General features: G+C 31.0%; 2 protein-coding genes across 2 annotated transcripts; both read left to right on the forward strand.

Annotated features, from left to right (window-relative positions):
* The first annotated feature begins 6,643 nt into the window (after positions 1-6,643).
* On the forward strand, positions 6,644-13,469 carry LOC111640472 (bifunctional 3'-phosphoadenosine 5'-phosphosulfate synthase-like). The gene is made up of 6 exons (XM_023386481.1): positions 6,644-6,778; positions 12,266-12,501; positions 12,579-12,717; positions 12,801-12,919; positions 13,020-13,245; positions 13,315-13,469. The coding sequence occupies exons 1-6, from the start codon at positions 6,733-6,735 to the stop codon at positions 13,467-13,469; spliced, it is 921 nt and encodes a 306-aa protein (XP_023242249.1). The 5' UTR covers positions 6,644-6,732.
* A 10,688-nt stretch (positions 13,470-24,157) lies between these two features.
* LOC111640479 lies at positions 24,158-25,911 on the forward strand. Its single transcript, XM_023386487.1, has one exon. The coding sequence runs from the start codon at positions 24,286-24,288 to the stop codon at positions 24,907-24,909; it is 624 nt and encodes a 207-aa protein (XP_023242255.1). The 5' UTR covers positions 24,158-24,285; the 3' UTR covers positions 24,910-25,911.
* Positions 25,912-25,940: the final 29 nt, after the last annotated feature.

A 25,940-nucleotide genomic window follows, 5' to 3' on the forward strand; every position in this document is an offset into this window, starting at 1 on the left:
GGATATTTTTAAGAAACACTGTTGCTAAAAAACGTGCCAATACGAAATTTGAATCGAAAATCTATTTCTAAATTTAATTTCAAATTAAACAACGTGAACGTTTTAAAACTTATTTAGAAAGTGGAAAGTAAATATAATTTTGAATAAAATAAATATTTGAACAAATAATCAATTTATTTTCAGTTCGTGTAAGTATAAACGAACAACTGTTTTAATATTTTAATAATATATGGACTTCACATACAATATTTTTAAAAATAATGTATTATTTCTGTAATCTGGAAACTCTTTGTGCAACTTAAACGTAAAAACTACCTCTAAATGGAATAAAATAATTATAAAGCTGTGCATTTCACATAATAAAGATATTAACTCAACGCTCTTTTATATTTTAACATAACTGAATATTACAACACATTTTTTTTTTTGGTATTTGTGAATATTGTTATGGTGATGTTAAATTTAACAAAACATATACTATTATAACTATTCAATGCCATCATTTCAGAGAAAATAATAAATCCAGTTTTTGACTAAATTTGCAAAATATTTTAAAATACGAATTAAATATATTACTGTGGGATTTTGATTATTGGTTCTTTTTTGCTCTGTGCAAATAAAAAGGCTATTTTAGAAATACATTTTGTTCGTTCAGTCTCACAACAGAGCGGGAGGGGTTAGTGAGGGACAGAGCACGATTGTTCTAGAAAAATTGTTGAAATTCGACCATACAAGTAGATACGTTCTATCGCCTCATTCATCGCGCGTTACACTTCTTGTGATGAGCGTAATTATAGCAAATAATATGGAGTAAACATGCCGATATATCGCGTTAAATAATTAATTAATCGTATTATATGCATTATGAAACTATAAAATTTTTCTTTCTCCATATGAGATTATCAAAAGAGTCCATAAATTGACAAAATATTTATTTTTTCAGAAATACAAAACTGTATATTCTTCAATATCGACAATGACAGTAGCGTGCAGACGTAACTTTTAATCGATTTTAAAATTCTTATTTTCCAAACATTTATCGTGAAAATTCGAAATCAATTAATGACATTTCCTTTGTTGTCGACAAGTAAATACAAATTTTAATTAAAAACTTTATTTTATTTACTTATTGCAAAAGACAATGTAAAATGGGAAATATAGTGAATGGAAGAACACGAAACACATAAAACAGATAAATTTAAAAATAATATATCAGATATTTAGAAAAATTAATAATATTTGAAAATATATTAACAAATTGAATAATTTTTCGGAAGTATACATTCTTGTTAATCTGACCCTTAATATTCCGGCCAATTACAAGTTTAATTGCACGATTCATTACGAATTTCATGTATTAATCACCTCTCATAAAGTGAAAGATAATGCTTTCTAATCAATAATGAAGTTTGTATTAGATTTTATCTTTTAAAATTTATATTATTATACGACAAAAACAAAAAAAAAAAATCTAAATTAGGATGCAGTCTAAGAATTATCTTAGAGACAAGTATAGTTCAGTGTTTATAGCAGAATGGAGAGACGATAGCCATTTCTTGTAAATTCGAAATACGTGGCTTAAATAACAGCACGAAATATCACAATCGAAGGCAGTAGGGAATTACTATCAAAACCGAAAAATTAAAGTTTGCGTTGTTAAAAACTTATTCGCAGAAGATTCTGTAAAGCAGGGGTCAACAAATTTCTTAAACAGTGGGCCAGATAACTGAGAGAATGACGAGCGCGGGCCGCATAACTATTACGTTTAATATAGTATACTGAACACGCAAAAAATAAAGACAATCATCTTATTTATTTATTTACTAATAAGCAAATACGATTGCTACAGTAAGCGCGTAATCGCTTTTCATAGAAACTTCATTGCAGGTGCTTACACAAAAAGCACCATGATATCAAAAGTCGCCAAATTTTTCACTTCACCGATTTTCATAAAAATATATTACTGTCAAAACGCAAAAATCAGATTGGATCAATTTTGGTATTTGTTTCTACTTATTTCAGCTTTATCTACAGTCTACGATATTTCCATGTAAATAATTATATTTTAGCTGATTTGTGGCACAGTGCGTGGCGGGCCGGAATAACTGACCTCGCGGGCCGTACTTTCGTGACTCCTGCTTTAGAGTGATGATCTGTAGGAAATCACTAGCAGTATGAATTTTATCTGTTTCTACAGACAAGGTGTTATTTTCTTACATAAAAGAATATTCCTGTAAATTGCCAATGAAACTCGAAGTATTTCAGAAGTCTCATCAAATACAGTGTTTAAAAGCTAAAAATGTTTATGACAACCAACGAAATACTCATATTCTCATATTCTCATAACACGGAAGCATTACAGTTTCTTCACTATAATATATTTATTTTTAATTATGATTACAAATCCGAATAATGATAATTTTTTTATTGTTCTATGTATTTTTTACAAGGGCGAAGCTAGACTAACTTTACCTGGATTAACTCAAATTATGGAATGTCCTTACTTGTGTCTGAGAATTACGTAGTGATCAATACGCCTTAATAAGCAGAAAAGTATTGAAATCTAATATTATAATACAATACTGTTAGCTACAATAGCACAAGACAATACAAGAATATACGAAATTTAAACGTTGAAATGATTTTTGAATTTGTTTAGATAAATATAGAGAGAAAATTTTGATAGTTCGAACAATGACTTTAAACTAATTATTACTAGTATTCGATCAAATAGATTATTTAGCTGTAAAATATTAAAAAATATCCGAATAAAAAATAATAACATATATTTTGCCCGTGAATAAAACACAAATCTTTCTTTTCATTGGAGAATGCGTTCTGGAAAGGCGTGGTCTAAATGATTTGAATACCAATGTAAAAAAGTACTGCAAACGGTGCAGCGATTGTAAATGACGTCACAAACGTCCCAGTTTAGTAATACACTTTTACGCATCAAACTGAGGTGTTCATTGCGGATGTCCTGCCATTTATTACGTCATCTAAGCGTCTTAGCTATGCAGCCTGTTATGTTTTACACTTTCCTCCCTATTTCGGCAAGTACCCTCGTGTTGATATTGCTTGACGGTATTCACTTGTATCTCGTTTAAACGTTAATTCATTTGTTTCCACATTCCGACTTCACAAGTAAATTCAAGAAGGTAAGTAAGTAATAGTAATTATTTTCGGTAGTGGGAAATTTAATAAAACATTGGTATGAATTTTTTCAACAGAAGTATCGTCATGAGTTCTTTGGTGATAAACGTACAACCAAGAGTAGAAGATCAGAAAGATCAATTATCGATTTCGTGGAAAATTCTCTTTGTAAATATGAAAATTTTAGGTTTAAACATTCAAAAGAAAAATGTATCTGTTCATAGTATCGTATTGTCAATTATACAAAAAATCTATATTATTTGGCGTTTCTACATAATAATTTATAATTTTAAGAGTAACCACTCAGCGAAGATATTGAATCTATCAATTTCAACATTATTTACATGTATGTTAGTAATTGCTGTCGATTTATTTATTATTTACAAAAGGAATTTTATTTGCAGCATGAAAGAATTGTTCGCTTTAAGTAATTCAAAACGGTCAAATGTTAAAAGAATAATAATTTTAATGGCTCTTATTTGGATTAATGCTATAGTTTATATATGGTACTATTCTTTTGTTGTCTTACCAAAACGAAACAAAAGACTAATTGATTTGTATAATGTAAAAACATTTTTTGGAACTGCAATTACGAAAAACATTTCAATATTACTTTTAATGCTTATAAAAATGATTGATATAGTGTTTATAACAACTCCACATTATTTCTGTTTCGTACTATTCATTTTTGTCTGCAAAGAATTGGAAACGGAATTCGTCGAATTATTGCGTAAAATAGAGAAATACACGCCTGAAGACTTCTGTAGAGAAATCTCTCACATACTTGAAAAATATATGAGGATCAAGTCAGTTGTGGACAGTTTCCAGAGATTTTATTCCAAGATATTGTTAATTTGGACAATTTACTCAGGAGGAACTATCGTTTCTAATTCTAGCTGGTTCTTTTTTAGCTTAACTTTTTTTAGAAATAAATGATATTACTGTGATTTTTGCTTTGAAGGCACTTCCGTTCTTTTTATTTATGTTTCTTTGTAACGCTGCAGCTCGTGTATCTAACGCTGCAAAAAATATATCAGCGGTTGTCTACACAAAGTCACTTTCTTGTAATGCTTTCGTGCAAGATTGTGCATACAAATTTTCCATGAAATGTCTTCAAGATACTCCTCAGTTTACGGGATGGAACATATTTGTTATCGATCGCGCTTTGGTGTTCACTATTATCGGGATAGCAATTTCCTACACTATCATAATGACCCAGTATCAATCATAATTATTAGGTGTTAAATCTTATAGATCGATATTTCTTACGCAAACAAAAATTAATATAGTTAGGAAGTTACTGTGTATTTATTTCTGTTAAAATAAATTAATTGAAAAAAAACGATCACTGGTGGTTTGTGGCTTTATTGATATACGGCGACATATTGAGTCGAAAATGTTTTCTGGCTTTTCTTTAGTTTTTACAGAAGTCAAAAAAACCCAGGAAACTCCAAGTGTTCAGTTCACTGTTTATGTAAAAACCCGCGACCAAATATTAGTGCATATTGTTGTATATTATGTTTCAAAGACATTATCATCATTGAAATTATTTTTTATTAGAATTATTCTGTTTTACAAATGTCTTATACAAATAGAAACAATTGATTTTTTGTGTAATTGTTTATTTATTTCTAGTCTTTTTTTTGTATTTAAGCAGCATATGAACAGAAATTAATTATATTTACCAAGTATTATATTTTGAATTTTCGTGAAACTTTTTTTGTACATTTACTATAATAATAATAAAATAATAATTTGCAATTTACATTTGCTGTTTTTTTAAGTTTCTTTTTACGTTTTTTATTAGAATATACATTATTTTTCACCTTACCGTATTTTGCAATTTATATTGTTATTAATAATAATCATCAGATTTGGTATCCAAATTTATATTGTGAAAAATGTTTTCTGTGGCTCAATAAAGTAAACAGTTGAAGTTATTATAAAGTTTTATATGGCAGCATATGCTTTTCAAGTTAAATATATACATTTTTAAAATTTAAAGTAAAGATTACAGATCCATATAGCATTGTTGCTACAAATAATGTGCAGCAAGATTTTCTGAGATGCACGAAACTAATATGGGATAATTTATAATATATGAAAAGTAGACTTGTTCTATAAACAGATTATTTATTTTTTTATTTTACTATATAGCTCCAGCATCCTGATCATCAGTAAAAAATTAAATGTATCTTTGGTTGAAAATGGAATAGCTTACTTGTATTAAATTTTTGTATTTTGTATTCGTTTATTGTATTCTGTTCTAAAAGTTGATAAAATTATTTGGAAATGAATGCAGTCAATTTTATGATATTTAATCATCTGTATTTTTTCAGAATTCTGTTTATTTTTTAGCAAAGCATATAACGTAGTTTAATATCAGCTTATTTGTGAGGATTTGTTAAGGTTTTATTTGATACTTTGTTCGTAATAGTAATTTCCAATGTCATTATCATATTAATAGGAAGCATAATTTTTCAGTATGATGATGCCAAGGTTTTAGAATCAGATTTGAAATACCATTTGCTGAAATAAACCACTCTGATAATAATGGAAGTCTTTACTATAATGGAGTTTATTACAGTATACTATACCTCTATCAATTCTACTACAAATGATTAAATTCACTATAGCGAAAATTATATTGTAATAACTTACTTTATGTGAAAATTGCATTTACTTTATTTTATTACTTTGAATACTACTGTAGTATAATAGTTTAGTGTTATATATGAGTTATACCAGATTTTAATTCAGTTTTATTTAGTCATTTTTATATAATATAAGATTATTTATATAAATTGCATTCATAAACATTGAAATTTCTTTTTCTTTTGCAAATAATAAAAGTTTTAAAAGTATCAGAATACTAAAGGCCTTATAGCAGAAATATTTTATATATAATAAATACTTTTTCTTTTTGATAATTGTAATTACTTAGCCTCTGAGTAACAGGGCTCCTATCTTTTATAATAATAAAGATTGATGATGATGATGATGATAAAATACCATTTTGTGTGTATTGCTAACTGTAAATAAAGAATGCTTTATTCCATTCCAGCAATATCAATTTTCTCTTATCTCAATGATAAATTATTTTGTAATATTAATAATCATAATAATATATTTTATTACATTGAAAATTTCTTAACTTAATTCCACCTTTGATAGTGCATATTTTTAAATTAAAAAAATATTATTTCCTTTTTAAGTCATTTGTCATGATTCAGTTTCAGAATTTGATATTCTTAAGAAAAGAAAACCAAATTAATTCATGATTGAACCTAAAAAATATGTATTTAGTAAAAAACTTAAAAGTCAGTTTTTCAAAAAGGAATATAGTATCTGAAAGTGTAAAGTTTCTCTGATGGCAAGCATTACCACATTTTATACTTATTGCATAGACTTTTTTTATAGGATAATTACAATTTCTAATTACAAAAGAGTAAATAATTTTTTAATCTTTCTCAATATATATTGTTAATGCTATACTTATTAATTTTTTAGAGTCAGCAGAAGTCCACAAATGTCACCTATCAAGCACATCATGTCTCAAGAGACAAGAGAGGGCAGATTATGGGCCAGAGGGGTGGTTTTAGAGGATGCACTATATGGTTTACAGGTAACTTTTTAAAATTATGCTTATGCAAACACACAAAAATTTTTATAAAAATTGTTAAATATGTACATATAAATTCTACCCGATATAATCCGGTAGTTGTTTGGCTTATTAATAATATATCAGGTTTCGTGATGTTTGTATATGCATATAAATTCTTTTCAAGAATTCAAAACACAGTAAAACTGTCTAAAACAGAACTTCTACAAAATGGAAAATAAATCCACAATGTAATTGTTTGTTGCATAAAATACTATTTTTAGCTGGAATCTTGAGAATGGAAGACTTTTTGGATACTAACTGCACACTATAATCTTATTAAAACAGAATTGTTTGCATAACAGCAACCAAATTTTAAATTATAATTATTACTCTAACTTGCAGGATTGGAACATAGGTGACTTCTCAGGAGTGGCTTGTCATAAGTACTATGGAACTGCAACATTCCAAAGAAAAATAAAATCATAGAACATCATATTTTTATTATATAGTAATATATAAATTATTATACACAGTTAAAATTTTATGAAAACAGTATGTGAAAAAAATGATTTTGTTAGGGTAGTTGCATTCCTTGCACCCTTCTGCAGACAATACTGTTAAACAGTGCTATGTTATCTCCCACTAAGAGAATAGTCCCATTTGTTTGACCACTGTGTCTCATGATACAATGAATTGCTTAATACAGTCCTGCACTGTTTAGCAGTACTGGCACAGTGTGGCTGCATAGCAGGAATTTAGTTACTGGGTCAGAGCAGAGGTGAAAAGTACTCTGACCTTTAAACATTAATATGAAAATGACAGAAATTTCACATCTTGAATTAATTTATTTTAATTAAATAAAAAATTATTTTATGAATGCAATATATTAAGTATTGTATATATAGTTTGTTATGTAAAGTAGTGGTTGTTAACCCCATATTAGACAGTCACAAGCTGCCACTGTCAGAGAACAAGCTGTCTAGAAGTGCTTGTTTCCTGGGAGTAACAAACATTTAAAAAATAGTGTGTATTATTTGAGGAGAAAATATTGCATAATATAGAGCTTTTAGCAAAAAAAAAGTAGTTATTAAAATTAAAATTAATATATACATAGTAAACAACCCAATATATTCATATTGCCAAACAATCTGTCCATTCAATTTATTGTATTTTATATTGATGTCTTATTTATGATACAACTATTTTATAGCATACTATTCTATCTTTATTATATTATTTCTACTTTATAAATTAATGTTAAGTTAAAGTTTTATAATTATTATTATTTGATAATTACCATATAATTACTACATTACTCTTATATTGTCTCTGAGAATAATGGTTCTTAGAAATTTATTTTCATTACTCTTAATGTCAGTAATATAGTAGTGAGTGAATTTTGGCCAGTTTTAAGAATTTCACATGGAAATGGTTGCTTTTGTCTAGCTAATATAAAGTAGAAACGTTTTATTTTAAAATGTTTTGCTACAACTGTTTGTTAACTCTTATTTATGAAAAATAAGAATATGTCATACAGTGGTGTGCAGTGACATTTGATAATAGAGAAGCTGTTTCCATAAAAATTTTAAATAAATACTGGAAATGACAAAAATAAACGGTTTATTTATTTTAATTCTAAAATAGATAACTGACATGAAACAAAGATATAAGAACCTGTTTTTATTATTTTTATATAAACTAATTCTATTCAGCAATTTTTTCTGCAAAGTCGTTAATTACTTTATCATAAAAATTGCTTGTCGTTGATTTCATCAAAGTATTTAAAAACTCTTTTTCTATTGAAAGCAATGGTAGTGAAGACAATCTTTCCTCTGACTGAGTGTTCTTTGCAAGTGCACGAATTTTCTTCATGGTTGAAAAACTGTACTCAATAGATGCACTCATAGATGGTACCATAAAAATCAATGATATTAAATGATATAATTTTTTTAGTATATCTTTGTTTAGAATGTCATTAATTATAATATTTTTTATGTCTAAGAGTGACTTGCGAATATAGTTGGGACATAAATATAAATATTGCAATTCACCAGGTAATTTAGATAAATCAAAAAATTCTCCATAAAATTTACTTAATTTTAAGAATTAAAACTCACTTTGGAAAATTGTTTTTCATAATATTTAAAATTATTAACATCTAAAAGTGATAAAAATTCTAAAGATTTTGTGTGTGAAAATCTGTCAAAATAATTATAATTAAATATAGCTTTGTAAAAAAATGTACATAAAAATACCTTTGAATATTCTTTACTTTAAATCTTAAAACAATGCACTTAGTCAAATAGCTCCCTACCAGTGGCTAATGGATAGAATTATTGGAAGCGTTATACAATATTTTGGTGTGTAGCATCTATGAGCTAAACTGCCAGAGGTTGGTGCTCTGTAAAGTGCATGCACAAATGCTTGCAATCTGGCTGCTTTACACAGTTCAAATATTTTTGCTGTGAAAGCTGTTCGTATTCGACAATACAGTGTTTCCATTGGGAATGTGCATATATGAATTTATATTTGAATATACAATAGCATTCTTATCATTATTTTTCAAATGTATAGAAATTTGTAATAAAATACATAATGCAGTTATAATAAAATATTAATTTTAAGTAATTCAAAGTATGTTTAAAATATGAAAATAATTGTACAATATGTATTTATAATTTAGAAAATACAGGGAAGCAGTGCTTCCACAGTTTCCATGGACTGCACGTCACTGATGTCATTAATTTTTTGCCACATAATCTGCAGATTATCTATCACACTATATTAAGGCTAATAACTAATCAGATCCAAATCAATTTGGCTAGATGTAGGCAGTTAAGCTACCATCTCTTGATAAATTTAATAAATTTATAAAGATACAAATTGATTTGTATTTAATTAGTTATTAGCCTTAATATTATTTGATAGATAATATGGCAGATTGGCAGTAAAATTAGTTTGATGTCCTATTTTTTTCAAAAATAAAAGTTAACAAACAGTTGTAGCAAAACATTTTAAGATGAAACATTTCCACTTTTTCTTATTACTATATTTCCACTATATTAGTTTGACAAAAACAACTAGTTCCATCTGGCAAAATTCTTAGAAATGGCCAAAATTCATCACTATATTACTAACACTAAGAATAATGAAAATAAATTTCTAAGAGCCATTAATCTTACAGACAATATAAGAGTAATGTAGTAATTATTAAATAGTAATAATAAAACTTAATATTAATTTAAAAAGTATAAACAATATAATGAAAATAGAATAGTATGCTATAAAATAGTTATATCATTAATAAGATATAAATATAAAATATAATAAATTGAATAATACAATGGATACATCACAATAATGTGTTGAGTTAGTTAGTGACAAATTATTTTATACAAAAATTTAAATTTTCTTATTTGTAAAATTCAATATTGGCTTTTTCTGTTCTTGCATGTTGAAAATATCTGTTTTATTTGTATGTAATGAAATGGATATTGATAAAAAAAATGCTAAATTCAGGAAACTTAAACCAAATTTTTTTTATTCAGAAACATTCTTGTTCTTTTCAAAAACAAAAATGTTTCTGAATAGAATATTTAATTTTGGTTTCCTGAATTTAGTATTTATTCTCATCATTTTGAACATAGTGCTAAGTGCCAATGTTATATCTGTTAAAACGGATAAAATAATTGGTGATAAATAAAAAAGATTTCAGTGTTTAAATTTTTCCTGAAAGTATTTTTTGAAATATATACTGTATATTTATTTACATTTATATCTGTTTAGTTCTTTGATATATTTTATTTAAATTTAATATGTATAAAAATTTTAGATATTTCAGATAAAAATATTTTTTAATTAAAGAACAATTATTTTTTTCTTTTTTTTAGAAATAAAAATCAAATTTTATATAGTAGAAAATTATTTAATAAATCTCTCTTATTTCTACTATAGAAGAAAACCTATATTTCATAAAACAAATCTACACTAATTTAGTTTATAGAATTTTTAATATAAAATTTAAAACTATTACTAAACATTATTCATAATTACCTCTCTATTTTATATCTTTTTATCTTGGAAATCATCTATCCAAAATGTTTATTTAAACTGATAGATTTTGAAGTTTTTTGGATATATTGAATACTTTCTGTGAAACTTACTGTGTAAAATGGCCAGAAAACCTTAGGTAAATAATTAGACATTTCTTAACTTAGTGAAATAATGTATTTTTTATTTATAAGTAGTATGATCATTACTCTACAACCAGAATGTTAATTAAATACTAAAATATTTCCAAAAATCACCAGGATGTATTCAGCTAATTAAATTATTTATTGATTAGAGAATCTGAATTCCTTATAAAAATATGTTACCTATGTGTAGTTCAAATTTTCTTATCATGAAATCATTTAATTAGTCTGTCATAAATCACTGGAGTATAATTAATCTTTGGTATTTGTTTATAAATATATGAAGCTGTAATAGGATTTAGAATTGTTTAATAATATATGTACTGTACATAATTAACATTTAGACTATCCACAAAACACAATTAGACATCTTGCATAACAATTCGTCACACAAGGAGTCCTGAATAATTTCATGCTTTCCACCACATCATCAGAGGCTATTAGTCACTAAATACTACACCAAAAACCCACAACTGAAATTCTGAAAATCTTAAAACTCAGAATCATTCAAATCTGCCAAATTCCAGTTCTATGAGTAGACAAATTCTAAGATCAAAAATTAATCTTTCTTCACCTTAACACATCAGGTTCTACTTAAATTTAAAAAACCACTAAAGATGAAAAAATCGTCATGCAAAGTATTACATAACCTAGAAAAACTCAAAGTCTTTCCAATGTTTCTTAACTTTTCAATCAAGAGGATTGAATCTTTCCATTTTTCATAATTCAATTCTATATCCTCTCTGTCTTTAATAATAACTAATATGAAGTTCAAACTATTTTTTTTGAATCTATAATTTTTCAGCTTATGATATATGATATATTCTTGTCATCTTTTATTTCCTCTCTTGTTATGTTATTTAAAGACTGTGAGTATCCCTGTTGGTGACCAGCCTGATTAAAAGTAACTTTAAACTCTATGTAATGATTTTTGTGACTTCTCCATTAAAGTAGTGCTTTATGGATTATGATTCTTGCAGATTGGTGTTGATTTTGCACTTTGACTAACAAATAATTGTATAAAAATTAATATTGTATTGAATGTAATTCAGTCTTTAAAAATGTTTAAGATGGAATATCCTGTAAAATACATTTTGTTTTTGTTTATATTAATGTTGTCAAATAATTACAAATTAACATATCATTATGTTTATGAGCTATATAAGAACTACATAGACTGGATTTGCTCAAGTCACATTTTTGACAAAATTATTATATATTATGATAATTAGTTTATTACATCTTACAAATGTATGTCAAAATATACATTTTATAAATCATTATTAAATGTGCTTGATTCATTTTTAATCACTAGGGCTGTCTGGTGCTGGAAAAACTACCATTTCGTTTGGTGTAGAAGATTATTTGTGTTCTTTTGGAATTCCAGCATATGCACTTGATGGAGATAATATTCGACAAGGTCTTAACAAAAATTTAGGATTCAGTCCCGAAGACAGAGAAGAGAATATCAGACGTGTAGCAGAAGTTGCGAAATTATTTGCTGACAGTGGTGTAGTTTGTTTGTCTAGTTTTATAAGTCCATTTGCTAAGGTGCATTTATAATTTGAAAAGTTTTATGTAACAAATACAAGGTTTTGATTTTTTTTTATTTTGTTATCTGATTGCAGGATCGTACGCAAGCACGTATAATTCACGAAGAATCTGGTCTTTCATTTTTTGAATGTTTTGTAGATACACCTTTAGAAGTGTGTGAATTAAGAGATGTCAAAGGTTTATACAGAAGAGCTAGAGCTGGAGAAATCAAAGGTTTTAATAATAAAATATCTCATATTTTTTAATGTTAGTATATAATTAAATTATTTATATTAAAATTTAATTTTGCTTGTTAGGATTTACTGGAATTGACTCTGCTTATGAGAAACCTGTTCAACCTGATTTAACAATCAAAGCAGGAGAACTAACTGTTCATGATTCTGTTCAGCAAGTGATAAAATTGTTATTAGATAGAGTACGTTGGTTAAATTATAATTTATATTATTTAATTTATTAATAACAATAATAATCTGAATCTCATCAATTTTTAAATTATTAAATTATTTCTAAACTAGGGAATTATTCCAGAAACTGTATTAGATACTGTGAAAGAGTTATTTGTACCTACAAATAGAGTTAGTTCAGCGCGTAAGGAAGCCGATGCTCTTCGAGGATTAGAAATCACAAAAGTTGATTTGCAATGGGTTCAAATTTTAAGTGAAGGATGGGCCACACCTTTATGTGGATTTATGAGAGAAAGAGAATTTTTGCAAAGTCAACATTTTGGTTGTCTTTTAGAAGGTATAAAAAAAATTAGCTGTCTGAACATAATATCATGAGAATGACCATTTTTTATTGTAATCTTAATAGGTGGTGTTGTGAACCAGTCTATACCTATAGTACTGGCTTTATCTAAAGAAGATAAAGAAAGACTTGAAGACTGTTCTGCATTTGCTCTTCGTTACAATGGAAAAAGTTATGCAATTTTGCGAAATCCTGAATTCTACGNGCTTCAAAAAGAGTGAATAAAATCGTGTCTCTCCCACATTAACATCCATACAATCAGTAAAACCGCCGAATTTTTAAGAAAATTTTTTCAGGTGATCAAACCAATAGCACGTTATACCTTCGTAAAGCTAGGCAAATTTGAATTAGGAGCCCCGTGTACATTCTATTCTATTCTAATAAATATACTTTTGTAACAGACTGTATAAAAACTAAATTTATGCAGGAAACATTATTCAGGGGGCATTTGAATTAAATGAAACAATTTCATATGGATGTTATATGTGGATAAAAGTTATATGATTGCACTTTATATTCTACATTGCATGAATCTTGGAAAAAATTCTACATTCCAAAAGTACTCCTATATATTTTATTACATAAACCAAAATACCTTACAGACAATATATTATATTTTTACACACATCTTACGAATCAAATTTATTTAAATAAATTATATTAAGAATGAAGTGAAACCTTCATTGGAGTACAATTTAAAATAAACTGCTTATATTGAAACATCCTCTATTAAAAACACTATATAAACTACTGTACAATAATTATTAAAACTCATTATTTGTCTTTTCTTTTTCTTGCATTAGCAATTCAATGCCATGAATGGCCTCTTGTCTGTTTCTGGAATTCAAGTTTCTCAATCTCAATAATTTTGTCACATAAATAATTATAGACTAATTATAAAGCATGTGAACCACCGGGGAGGTCGGGATCGTCGACTCTCCCTTTTCGGCCTCAGGTCGTTAAACCTATGCACTAGCCAAGGTGGCTAAATTTCGAATGCGGTCCCGAAGGGTCAGGATACTTTTGTCAGGTCGAGTGGAGGAAATGAGAGGGGTCGTCGACGAGGCTTAGGCGATATACAAGTAAAAGGACACAATTGAACAATGAAACAACGATTTATTAGACTAACGAAGCAAAAAAAATAAAGGATACAAAATCTAACATGGGGAAATGAATTTATCTCACTATTAGCTCCTAACTCGCGGAGAGAGAGTTTACAATTATTTGTTCATACCTCTAGTTTACTTCCACGTAGGTGGGAAAAATTTAGTCCTTTTTTTGCCGGTGATCGATGCACACAGTTCGACGCACAAAGTTAAAGTTTCCCGGAGACTTAATTAATCCTCTAGACCGTAGATGTCAGACTCCCCCGAGGAAAGGGAAAGAAGTTGCTTTTATAGCTTCGGACTGGGAAAATCAGTCAGGTGATCTCCTATTGTGTGAGATAGAGTTGGTCCTGCAGGTGTGGAAGTTAAAGTTGTTTCCGGGATCAAAACAAAATGACGAATTCGGACTTTAACTATAAACTTTTTGTCTTGCAGCAGAGGAATGTCATTGTTCGAGGGTTGAATGTTTATATTAACGATGAAAGTTATAAGTTGCGATCGATATTTGATTCTTTTTTCTGACAATGTTATTTTAACGAGGAGGCGACAAATTTATTTTAAATACGTCGAAAATTTAGGGGGGAAATGAACAAATTTTGGGCTTATTCTGAGGTCGGATCTCAAAAAGCATAATAAGTATATTACTTACTTTGATTGAGTGAGTGACACGCAGGATACTATTTCCAGATTATCTTCTAGATTATTTTCATCTTCATGTATTAAATTTGAAATTTCCCTTAAAGGGGACATATTGTTAACTGAACTGTAGAGAAAAAAATTAAATTCTATATTGAAAACAAATCAGGTAGATAGTAGTTTAAATTTTAGTCAAAAAACAGATATAAATGAAAGAATAATAATCCCTGCAGCTATATTCTATAACTAAAAGCATTTATTTTAAATTATTTTATTTTTTGTTAATTGCTTAAAAATGAGTTTTTAAGGGGTATTTTCTTCACGGCAATTTTTTCGATAGATTTATTATTTCGATAAAATCGTGTCTAGATAGGCTACTAAATATCTACGTATCATCAATTAATGAAACTGTGACATTAATAAACTTACCTCGCACATTCACTCATAGAATCTCTTAGGACGCTGTCCATGAGATCATATAAATGCCACGTGGTTTTGTAAATGTCTCTTATCCCACTACCACTGGCTAAACTCTCTCGAATTTTTTTTCTCTCCCTATTGTACCGATCCCTCTGCACCTTCCATTTTTGTTCTGCTTCATTTCCTACTTAAAACATTTTATAATTAAACGATTCCATTTTAGGAGTTCGATGCAGTATATCAAACTTTCTTACCATTCAATTCAAATTTCACGGCTATCGCACTCCAAATAGTGTGTTTCAAACCTATATCTTTAAATTCCTTACATTTCTTGTCATATAAACATCTGTACTTTCTCATTTCTTCTATAAATAATTTCAAATCAACTTGCTTTCTCATTCTCTTAGGTAAACTTTCCGCCATTGTGTCTATTTCAAACTGNTATATATATATATATTACAACATAATATGCAAACTGGAAATGAGTTAACAATAATAATAAGTTATTTTTCTACAAATTCTTTTTAATCCATTGATTCGCTTTTCAAATCAAATCTTCTGAAAATTTAAATATTGACACTGGATGTCACTTCACTTTATATTTTCCTACGCAACCAGGTATATAGCACATACAAGGCATGTAGAAATAGTTATTCATTTATATGGTAATATTATTTTAACATAAAATATAAAAAGTGTTTAAAAAATAGCTTACTATGAAAACATTACAGTACGAATGCAACATTACTTTTTCCTAATACTTATATTTATAAACAATTTTTATGATGAAATGTATGGAAATTCTTATTTAAAGCATTTATAACTATTACATTCAAAGGAGTTTAAATACTTACAGTTTTATTTATTGTTTAATAATTTATACAAGAATTCTATACTTTAAGTTTCAAAAATGGTCATAAATATTTGATGAAACATATTTACAGATATATCTATTATGGAACTGGATGTATGAAATTTCTGTAAATTTGAAAAGTATTGTTTCTTAACAGTGTTTCTGAACTGACATTCAAAAGCACAGTCTTCTCTATTGACAGAAAGAACTGGTGCGGCCCGATGGCCGAGCGGTCAAGGTGGCAGCATACTGCTCTGGGAGACCCGGGTTCGAATCCGAACGGGTCGAAAAATCCCCAGGAATTTTTTGGGGGTGGTCTGTTTGGATATGTCGGGCCCCGTCTTTCACTACCCGGCAGCCCCATTGTAGGCCTGACCGAACCCATAATGGGTTTGCAAAAAGAGGCCTTCTTAGTGCCCACAGGGCGGAAAGAGTTTAAAAAAAAGACAGAAAGAACTGTCATTCCCAACTAAAGTATTAAATTTTTTTTTGATGTTATCTATGGAGAATACTCTTTATTGAAAATTGTTCAATAACTTTTACATTTAAGCTTGTTAAGCAAGATTTGTGAAAATTTCCTCATTCAGATGTATACAAAATTTATTATTTAGTTAATTTTATTGTTTAATCTAACTATATTAAATACGTATGACAAATTCAAAGAATATTCTTACTTATCTTAATTAATTATAAATTTTATCCTTTTTCGATCTTTTCATGAATAATATCTGTAACAAAGTATAAATTTTCTGTTATTTATTATCTGTGCACGTAAATTTAAAACACTAATCGCACTATTAAAATTATCTATTGTGTATGATTTGGTTCAGAGGTACTGCACATAATGATCAAGTATGAAGTTAANGTATATTACTTACTTTGATTGAGTGAGTGACACGCAGGATACTATTTCCAGATTATCTTCTAGATTATTTTCATCTTCATGTATTAAATTTGAAATTTCCCTTAAAGGGGACATATTGTTAACTGAACTGTAGAGAAAAAAATTAAATTCTATATTGAAAACAAATCAGGTAGATAGTAGTTTAAATTTTAGTCAAAAAACAGATATAAATGAAAGAATAATAATCCCTGCAGCTATATTCTATAACTAAAAGCATTTATTTTAAATTATTTTATTTTTTGTTAATTGCTTAAAAATGAGTTTTTAAGGGGTATTTTCTTCACGGCAATTTTTTCGATAGATATTTGATTTAATATTTCGATAAAATCGTCTCTAGATAGGCTACTAAATATCTACGTATCATCAATTAATGAAACTGTGACATTAATAAACTTACCTCGCACATTCACTCATAGAATCTCTTAGGACGCTGTCCATGAGATCATATAAATGCCACGTGGTTTTGTAAATGTCTCTTATCCCACTACCACTGGCTAAACTCTCTCGAATTTTTTCTCTCTCCCTATTGTACCGATCCCTCTGCACCTTCCATTTTTGCTCTGCTTCATTTCCTACTTAAAACATTTTATAATTAAACGATTCCATTTTAGGAGTTCGATGCAGTATATCAAACTTTCTTACCATTCAATTCAAATTTCACGGCTATCGCACTCCAAATAGTGTGTTTCAAACCTATATCTTTAAATTCCTTACATTTCTTGTCATATAAACATCTGTACTTTCTCATTTCTTCTATAAATAATTTCAAATCAACTTGCTTTCTCATTCTCTTAGGTAAACTTTCCGCCATTGTGTCTATTTCAAACTGCACGTGACAAATACACGTAATTACGCGTCACAAAATCCTCGCGTTTTTATTGGTTGCAGTACGACAGAAGCGACGAACGAAAACGGAAAAGTTAAATAATTTTTAACTCTGCTTTCAGTCTTGTTTCTGTCCAACAGAACGTTCCAAAACCGGAAGTTTCGTCAGTTTGGCTTTCAGTTTTACGATTACGTCGCGGATTCCGGTAATGTGGAGTCCAGGCTTTACTGCTGTATTTACACGCGTTTGTTCATTGTTATTAGAAGAAAAGCCATTAAATTTGTTAAGCCCCAACAGACCTAGGTCTGTTAGGCGATGTTATAGGGTCAACGCACAGACACATTAAATTAAGGACTTTACAATTATGGTGGAATTTAAGTAATAAGGTTTAATCATAAATATATACAAAAATGTTAATCTATTTAAACAACATGAGAGGAACATAAATCCATTAACATTTACGGGATAGGAACACATACACTATAAGAGCGAACGGATTGAAGATATTACTTCTCCTATAACAAAATACACAATAATCAACATACCGACAAAAATAATAGTTTTCGGAGGTTATTCGATGTTTCCTGTTTTAATATCTTCTACTTATTTCGTGAACAACGGGCGTATTCTCTACGATGGACTTGGATTCCGTTCTCTTCATTCGAAAGTTTACACGTGTCAGTCCCTTTCTTCTTTATTCTTACACCACGTATGCTTCTCATCTCTGAAGAAGCAGGAGCCGAAAAAAGTCCTCTTTTGGACGGGAGTCCCAATATTTATACTTCCCGCCATTGAGTGTGACGTGAATTACACGTGATGTTAGTCGCTGACCAATCAACTAGAGCGACGGGTCCCACCCGTTCACAATCCGGTATCATAAAATAAAACGGAATTTGAAAATAAAACCCGATATGGCACACGACATATATACATAAAATAAACGGAATGAACTATACATAGCGCTTATGCACTACAAGTTCGATGTTTTTTATAAGAAAACGTGGCAATGATGGTTTATTTATGTCATTGGCGATGATTGATTCCAAACAACGAAGAAAGCGTGCAAAAATCGTTGGTTACGTTCACGATATTCAAATGAAATTTTTAAAAGCCATTTTCGCATGTCACGATTAACAGTCGAGATAAGAGGAAGTATTTTGTGATTTAGCTTGTTACGCTGCACTAATTTTTATCGAAATATTCAGATTAGGGATGGGAAATTAAATTCTATTTTTGGCTTGGTCACTTATTTTCATACGTATGCGGGCCTTTGTGTTGAAAAATGATATAATAAAATAACAACAATAATAATACGTTAGGTATGTCTGTAATGTTTATATAAAATTTTGGCCGAAACAAAATATGTAATTCGAACTGCCTTTTGGCTATTCTATTCAGATACTGGTGAAGTTGAAATATGATATAAGATACTTTGAAATTATCATTTTAAATCGAATTCAATGATATTATTAATATTTTATTAAAATTCTTAAATTTTTAAAACCGATTTGAAAATCATTTACTGTTAATTAATATTTTTATGACTATTTTTTAAAGTGTTTTCTATAATGTCATTTCGTTCACGAGAAACTGCGTGTTCCGATCCTCTATACTTTATCATATCTTATACAAACTACACAGTTAAGTATGAATATACAGTACATGATTTTGTTTCTTTTCAGATTTTGTTGAAAATGCTACCAGCAAAATATCTATCAGAAAACCGTACACACCAAAAGAAAATATAGTGCTGATGTCTCTGTGGTTATTAGGAAACCATGAGAGTTTCCGTGGTGTATCAGATCGATTTGGAATGTCCCAAAGTCATGCAAACACTGAGTTCACCAAGTTTTGTTATCAACTACTAAAACTTGCCCCACAGATCATAAAATGGCCAAAGGGTGAAGCAGCCCAAAAAGCAATTAAGGATTTTGCTGATTTAAGAGCTAATAGTTTGCCGAATATTGATACACTTGGCTGTATTGATGTAACACATATTCTGTTTTCTGTAAGAAAACATGAGAAGAATGCTCACATTAATAGAAAACAAGTGGCAAGTGTAACTTTGTAAGCCATTTGCAGTGCAGATTTAAAATTTATTGACATATTCGCAGGATGGCCAGGATCAGCAAATGATGCTAGAGTATACCGTAACTCTCCAATTGCACAAGCCATTGCTAATGATCCAAACCTTTTACCAAATGAGTCACACATTTTAGGTGACTGTGCTTATCCACTTAGCAGACACGTTCTTACACCTTTTAGAGACAATGGTCATCTTGGAAGAAAAGAAAAAATTTACAAGAAAGTTTTTAGCTCACCTCGAGTTGTTATTGAGCAGGCATTTGGTCATCTCTTTGGCCGTATGAGGAGACTAAAATATTTATATATTTTAAGAAGGGAGCTTGGGCCTTATATTTATATATTTTAAGAAGGGAGCTTGTGATTACTTCAGCATGTGTTATACACAATTTGTGTATTAAGTATAATGATGGTCCTTCACCAGAAATTGATAATGACCATGAGGAAATGTGTTCAGATAATCCTGAGGACTCATTGCAACACTGTGAAACTGGATTGTCAAAACGAGCAAGGATAGCTGAAGATGTATACCTGCATTATCAACTTTTATTATTAAACAGAAATTAGTTTATTTTAAATATTGTAAAACAATGTATTTTTTATAAATATATAAAGCAAAACTTTTGTAAATTAAATTTCAATAAATATATAAATTTTAAAACAAATTTTTATTGTTATTTTCTTTTTACAGGCTCTTTTATTACTTCTGTTAAAATATTCCAATGCTTGTACTCTTCTTTTCTCTAGCATCTTCATTTCACCCCACATCTTTTGATCAATTTCATTTTTTTTTCATTTCTTTAAAAAACCAAGCTGGTGCCTGTGCACATCTGTCTTGCTTTCGTTTTTTCGATGGTCTTGAAATGTTTTCAGATGAGTCAAGGAGAAAGGGGTTATAATTTTCAGATGGTACATTAGAGCAGGATGAAGATGGGGATTAAGAAAGAACAGAAATAGACTGTGAAGGGGTAGAGGTAGGAGAGGATGCAGAGGAATGTGAAGGTACAGGAGAGGGTACAGAATGAGTGGAAGATTCAACAGAAGACAAGTATGGGGAAGGAGCCAAAGAGAGGTTTGACTGTAAATAGTTATCAGGAGGTACATTGTTACAATTTTTCCCAAACGCCATTGTAAAGGTCTCAAAATAAGGCCAACAAATACTGCTTTCACCAGATTTTCTTGCTTTGTCTATATTTTTTTCTATAAGTCCCCATTAAATTTCTCCACTTGTGTGCACAATCTTCACCAGTGAAAGAAAGTCCTTTTTCACACATAATGACTGATATTTTGTTCCATAATTTCTTTTTTATTACAGGCTTACAAAATTCTTTTTCCAACTCAATTCACAGAACATTCACTTGTAGTCAGTCAGTAGTGTAGCCGAGAGAGAGAAAAAGAATATGGCGGACGGACTGCACGTGTTTTAATAGCTCCCTCTGGATTTTCAGATGCAGCCACATTACAATAATTCGGCCACCACACACTCCCCCACCAGTGACAACGAGAAGTTTGCCGTTATATAGCTACAAATATTACGGTTAACCCGTCATAAATATCGCGGGTTGAATCGGACCCGTCGACCGGATCTGGTTGCGACCGGCGCTCGTCTGTCATCTGGCGTCGTCGCTCCTGTTGTCGTCTTAATAGCTGTCTTCTGCTGTTTGGAAGTTAGAGGAGGCCCTCCAGACTTCTTATCTGGTCTTGCCTCGATGAATGCCGGTTTTAACCGATCTATGTTTATAGCAATCTTTTGACTGTTCGATAGTGAAAACCTTGTCGTCTCTTGCTATAACACGAAAAGGACTCAAATAGACTGGTTGTAATGAGTTCCTTACCGTGTCGTCGCGCACAAATACCTGTTGGCACGAGCTCAGTTCCTCGTGTACGAAGCAAGTTGTCCTGTTTGGTTGTCTGGTGGGTGTAGGGCGTAACTTTCCATGGTGTTCTTAAGACCCCCGACGAAGTTTGTTGGGTCGGGGGTTGTAATTGCTCGGAGTAAAAAATTCACTCGGAAACCTAAGGTTTTCACCATAAATCATTTCAGCAGTGGAGGCCTGTAGGTCTTCTTTGAACGCTGTTCGAAGACAAAGGAGAACCGTTGGGAATACATTTGCCCAATTGTCTCCTCCATGGCAACGTAGGGCTGCCTTAAATGTGCAGTGGAGCCGTTCCACCAGCCGGTCCATTCGCTGCTGGATGATATGGGGTTGTGCAGATCTGTTTGATGCCCAGAGTTGTGGATAAAGAGTGGAAAAGGTTGGACTCAAATTGGCGTTCTTGGTCCGAGGTCAATATGAGCGGAACGCCAAAGCGACATATCCAATTCGTGTAAAAGACTTTTGCGATCGATTCCGCAGAGATACCGGCGACTGGAATACACTCAGGCCCACCTGGAGTACTGTACTTATCGATAACGATGTAACGATGTATCTAAAGCTTTTCGACGGGGGAAAGCGGACCCACTATATCTATATGCACATATTCGAAACGGGAACTGGGAGTGAGAAAGGTGCCTGGTTTTGAGCGAATATGCTGTGCACCTTGGAGCGTTGGCACTGGAGGCAAGTGCACGTCCACTTGGTAACATCCGATCGCATTGACTTCCAGCAATATCGCTCGCTTACTAATTTTGCTGTTTCGCGGATACTAGGATGTGCCAGACCATGAACAGAGTCTAAGACCTGTTGTCTAAACTTCTTGGGGACAAACGGCCTGACCCTGTTTGTTGACACATCGCTGTACAGTTGTGCTACGGAATCATTTATCGGCAGCAGCTTCAGGACTAACCCGGTCGAGTTGAGATTGTTAAGTAACGCCTGAAACTGGTCGTCAGTCTCCTGAGCTCTGGCCATTTCCAGGTAGTTAATTGGCAGACTTGTGATTGTTTCTAAACGCGACAGCGTGTCGGTTACAACAGTTTCTTTGCCCTTGATATGTCGAATATCCGTCGTAAACTGGGCGATAACATCTAGCTACCTAACTTGACAGGGTGAGCATTTGTCCGATTTCTGCATAAAGGCATAGGTCAAGGGTTTGTGGTCAGTGTGTATTGTAAATGCCCTGCCTTCTAGCATATGCCTAAAGTGTCGGACTGTCATATAAGCCACAAGTGATACCCTATTGTACGCGCTATACTTGCGCTCCACTGCTGTTAGCTTACAGGAAAAAAGGTTAGAGGCTTTCATTCGTTGTGCTGTTTTTGCTGCATGATCGCACCTACAGCAATGTCAGAAGCGTCAACAATCAGTGCCGTCGGCGCCGTGGGATCGGGATATACTAGTGTTGCTGCTCGCGCTAATTTATCTTTGCACTCCTGGAAAGATTTTTCTGAGTCTTCGTCCCAATTAGTCCCACGATTGTCGTTCTTTGCTGCCCCTTTAAGGTACTCGCAGAGGGGCGCCTGTGATTTTGCCGCATGGGGAATGAAACGTCGGTAAAAGTTCAGCATTGCCAGGAACATACGCAATTCACGTACTGTTTTTGGTTGGGGTATCTGACTTATCGCTGCAACCCTATCTGGCATGGGACTGACGCCTGCAGGGGTTACGCGGCAGTCTAAACATCTTACCTCAGATTGACCAAGGATGCATTTGGATGGGTTGATCTGTACTCCATGTTCTTTGAAACGTTCTAGGACGGTCTGGAGGTGTTCCCAATGTTCTGCTTCGCTGGTCGAGGCCACTAACACATTGTTGAAGTAGGGCACACAAAAGTAGGACTTGATGAATGAACCGTTGGAAGGTCTGTGCAGCGTTGCATAATCCTAAACCACTCGAACAACCCTTCGGGTTGTTCGAGTTCCTATAATCCTAAACCACTCGAACAACCCGAAGGGTTGTTCGAGTGGTTTAGGATTATGCAACGCTGCACAGACCTTCCAACGGTTCATTCATCAAGTCCTACTTTTGTGTGCCCTACTTCAACAATGTGTTAGTGGCCTCGACCAGCGAAGCAGAACATTGGGAACACCTCCAGANAATTTAACTCCAAATTTAAATTTTGGAGTTGATGGAAATGCCATTTCCATCAACTCCAGCAGATTGGAAAAAAATTTCTGATGATTTTGAAAGAAGATGGCAACTACCTCACTGCTGTGGTAGTATTGATGGAAAACATGTTGTTCGAGAGTGTCCAAAGTCTTAATTAAAACTATAAGGGAACTTTTAGTACAGTCTTACTAGCCGAATCTGATGCACATTATCGTTTTCTGATGATTGATTATGGGCATTTTGGTAGCGAATCAGATGGTGGAATTTTAAGTAAAAGCGTATTTGGTCAGCATCTGGTCAATGGAAAGTTAACCTTTCCAAAAGCAGATGCTTTGCCAAATTCAAATACACTGTTCCCTTATTCTATAATTGGGGATGAAGCCTTTCCTTTAAGGCATAATTTGTTGCGTCCCTATTCCAGACATTCTGAGTTTAGTCATTCGGAAAAAATATACAATTACAGATTAAGCAGAGGCCGGCGTGTTGTGGAGAATGCTTTTGGTATTCTAGCAGCACGATTTCGTATTTTAAGGAGACCATTAAATTATGATGATGAATCAGTCAAATGCATGGTGCTTGCTAGTTGCGTTCTCCACAATATGCTTATTCAGAAATCTGCAGCATATTGCCCAAATGGATATGTTGATTGTGAAGATTCTGATTATAATCAGAATGAAGGTATATGGAGATCCGAAAATATAACTCTTGAAAATCTTAAAAAAGTGGGCAGCAATATGTACAATAAAGAGGCAAAAAGTCTCAGGAACATTTATAAAGATTATTTATGTAATGAGGGAGCTGTACCTTGGCAAGAAAAATTAATTCAATTCCAACCTAAAGTATAGTATACTTTATATAGGTTGTATTAGCTCAGAATAAATATTACTCCTCTGATCTAATACATTTTTATTGAGTAAATGGAATGTTTTAAATCATGTTCTTTTGTGAAAAAATAAAACTAATAAATCCTAGATACTTTTGTTTGTCTTAATCATATATATAGTTTTTAACTTCTTAATGTAGACAACAATTTCTATTATTACAGTCTGTTACAAAAGTATAGGAACACCACTTAAAAGTCTCTTAAAAAATAATCTATGATAATAATAATTAAAATCATCATGATTAGGGTGAGATGTCATCATTTTTAACTGTCACGATGGCTTTTTTGAATGTTTTATTGAATGTTATATAAACATTTTCAACAATGGCACTGAAAATGTTTTCCAACAAGGTAAAAATTATGGGCAAAAAAAGGAACTCAGGATGGCCTAAACGTTTAACTTCCAGGAATGAGAGAGAAGTTTTGAAGTTTATAACTAATAAAAACGTCAACAAGGCTAGTTGCTGCTAAATTACCATTAGATATATCTCATGTGACTGTTTGGAGAACTTTAAAAAACAATGACAATTTAAAATATTTAAAAATGAAGTTGAAAACCACCTTTAACTGCCAAACACAAATCAATGCATTTAAACTGGGCTAAAGTCAAGATGGAATGAACTGATGAATGGCAAGAAATAATGTTTAGTGATGAGAAGAAGTTTAATTTAGATGACCCTGATGGGTTTTTGTATTATTGGCATGATTTAATAAGAGAAAGCAGAGTTAAAGTAAGCTGGCAAGAAAGGGCTGGGTCTGTAATGATTTGGGGTGGCTTTGGAGGTAAATGGGATGGATGATTTAGTATTTGTTGACAAAATATGATCACATTTGGTGCATTAATTGGAGTCATAAATGGCAGTTTCAATGAGATAATGCACCTGTTCATGCCTCAATGTCAACAAAAAATTGGTTAAAAAAAATATTGATGTAATTGACTGGCCTTCATTTAGTCCAGATTTAAATCCCATTGAAAATTTATGGGAGATTTTA

The sequence above is a fragment of the Centruroides sculpturatus genome, unplaced genomic scaffold (genome assembly GCF_000671375.1).
Source record: "Centruroides sculpturatus isolate CEXI.00-Female unplaced genomic scaffold, Cexi_2.0 scaffold1343, whole genome shotgun sequence".
NCBI lineage: Eukaryota > Metazoa > Arthropoda > Arachnida > Scorpiones > Buthidae > Centruroides > Centruroides sculpturatus.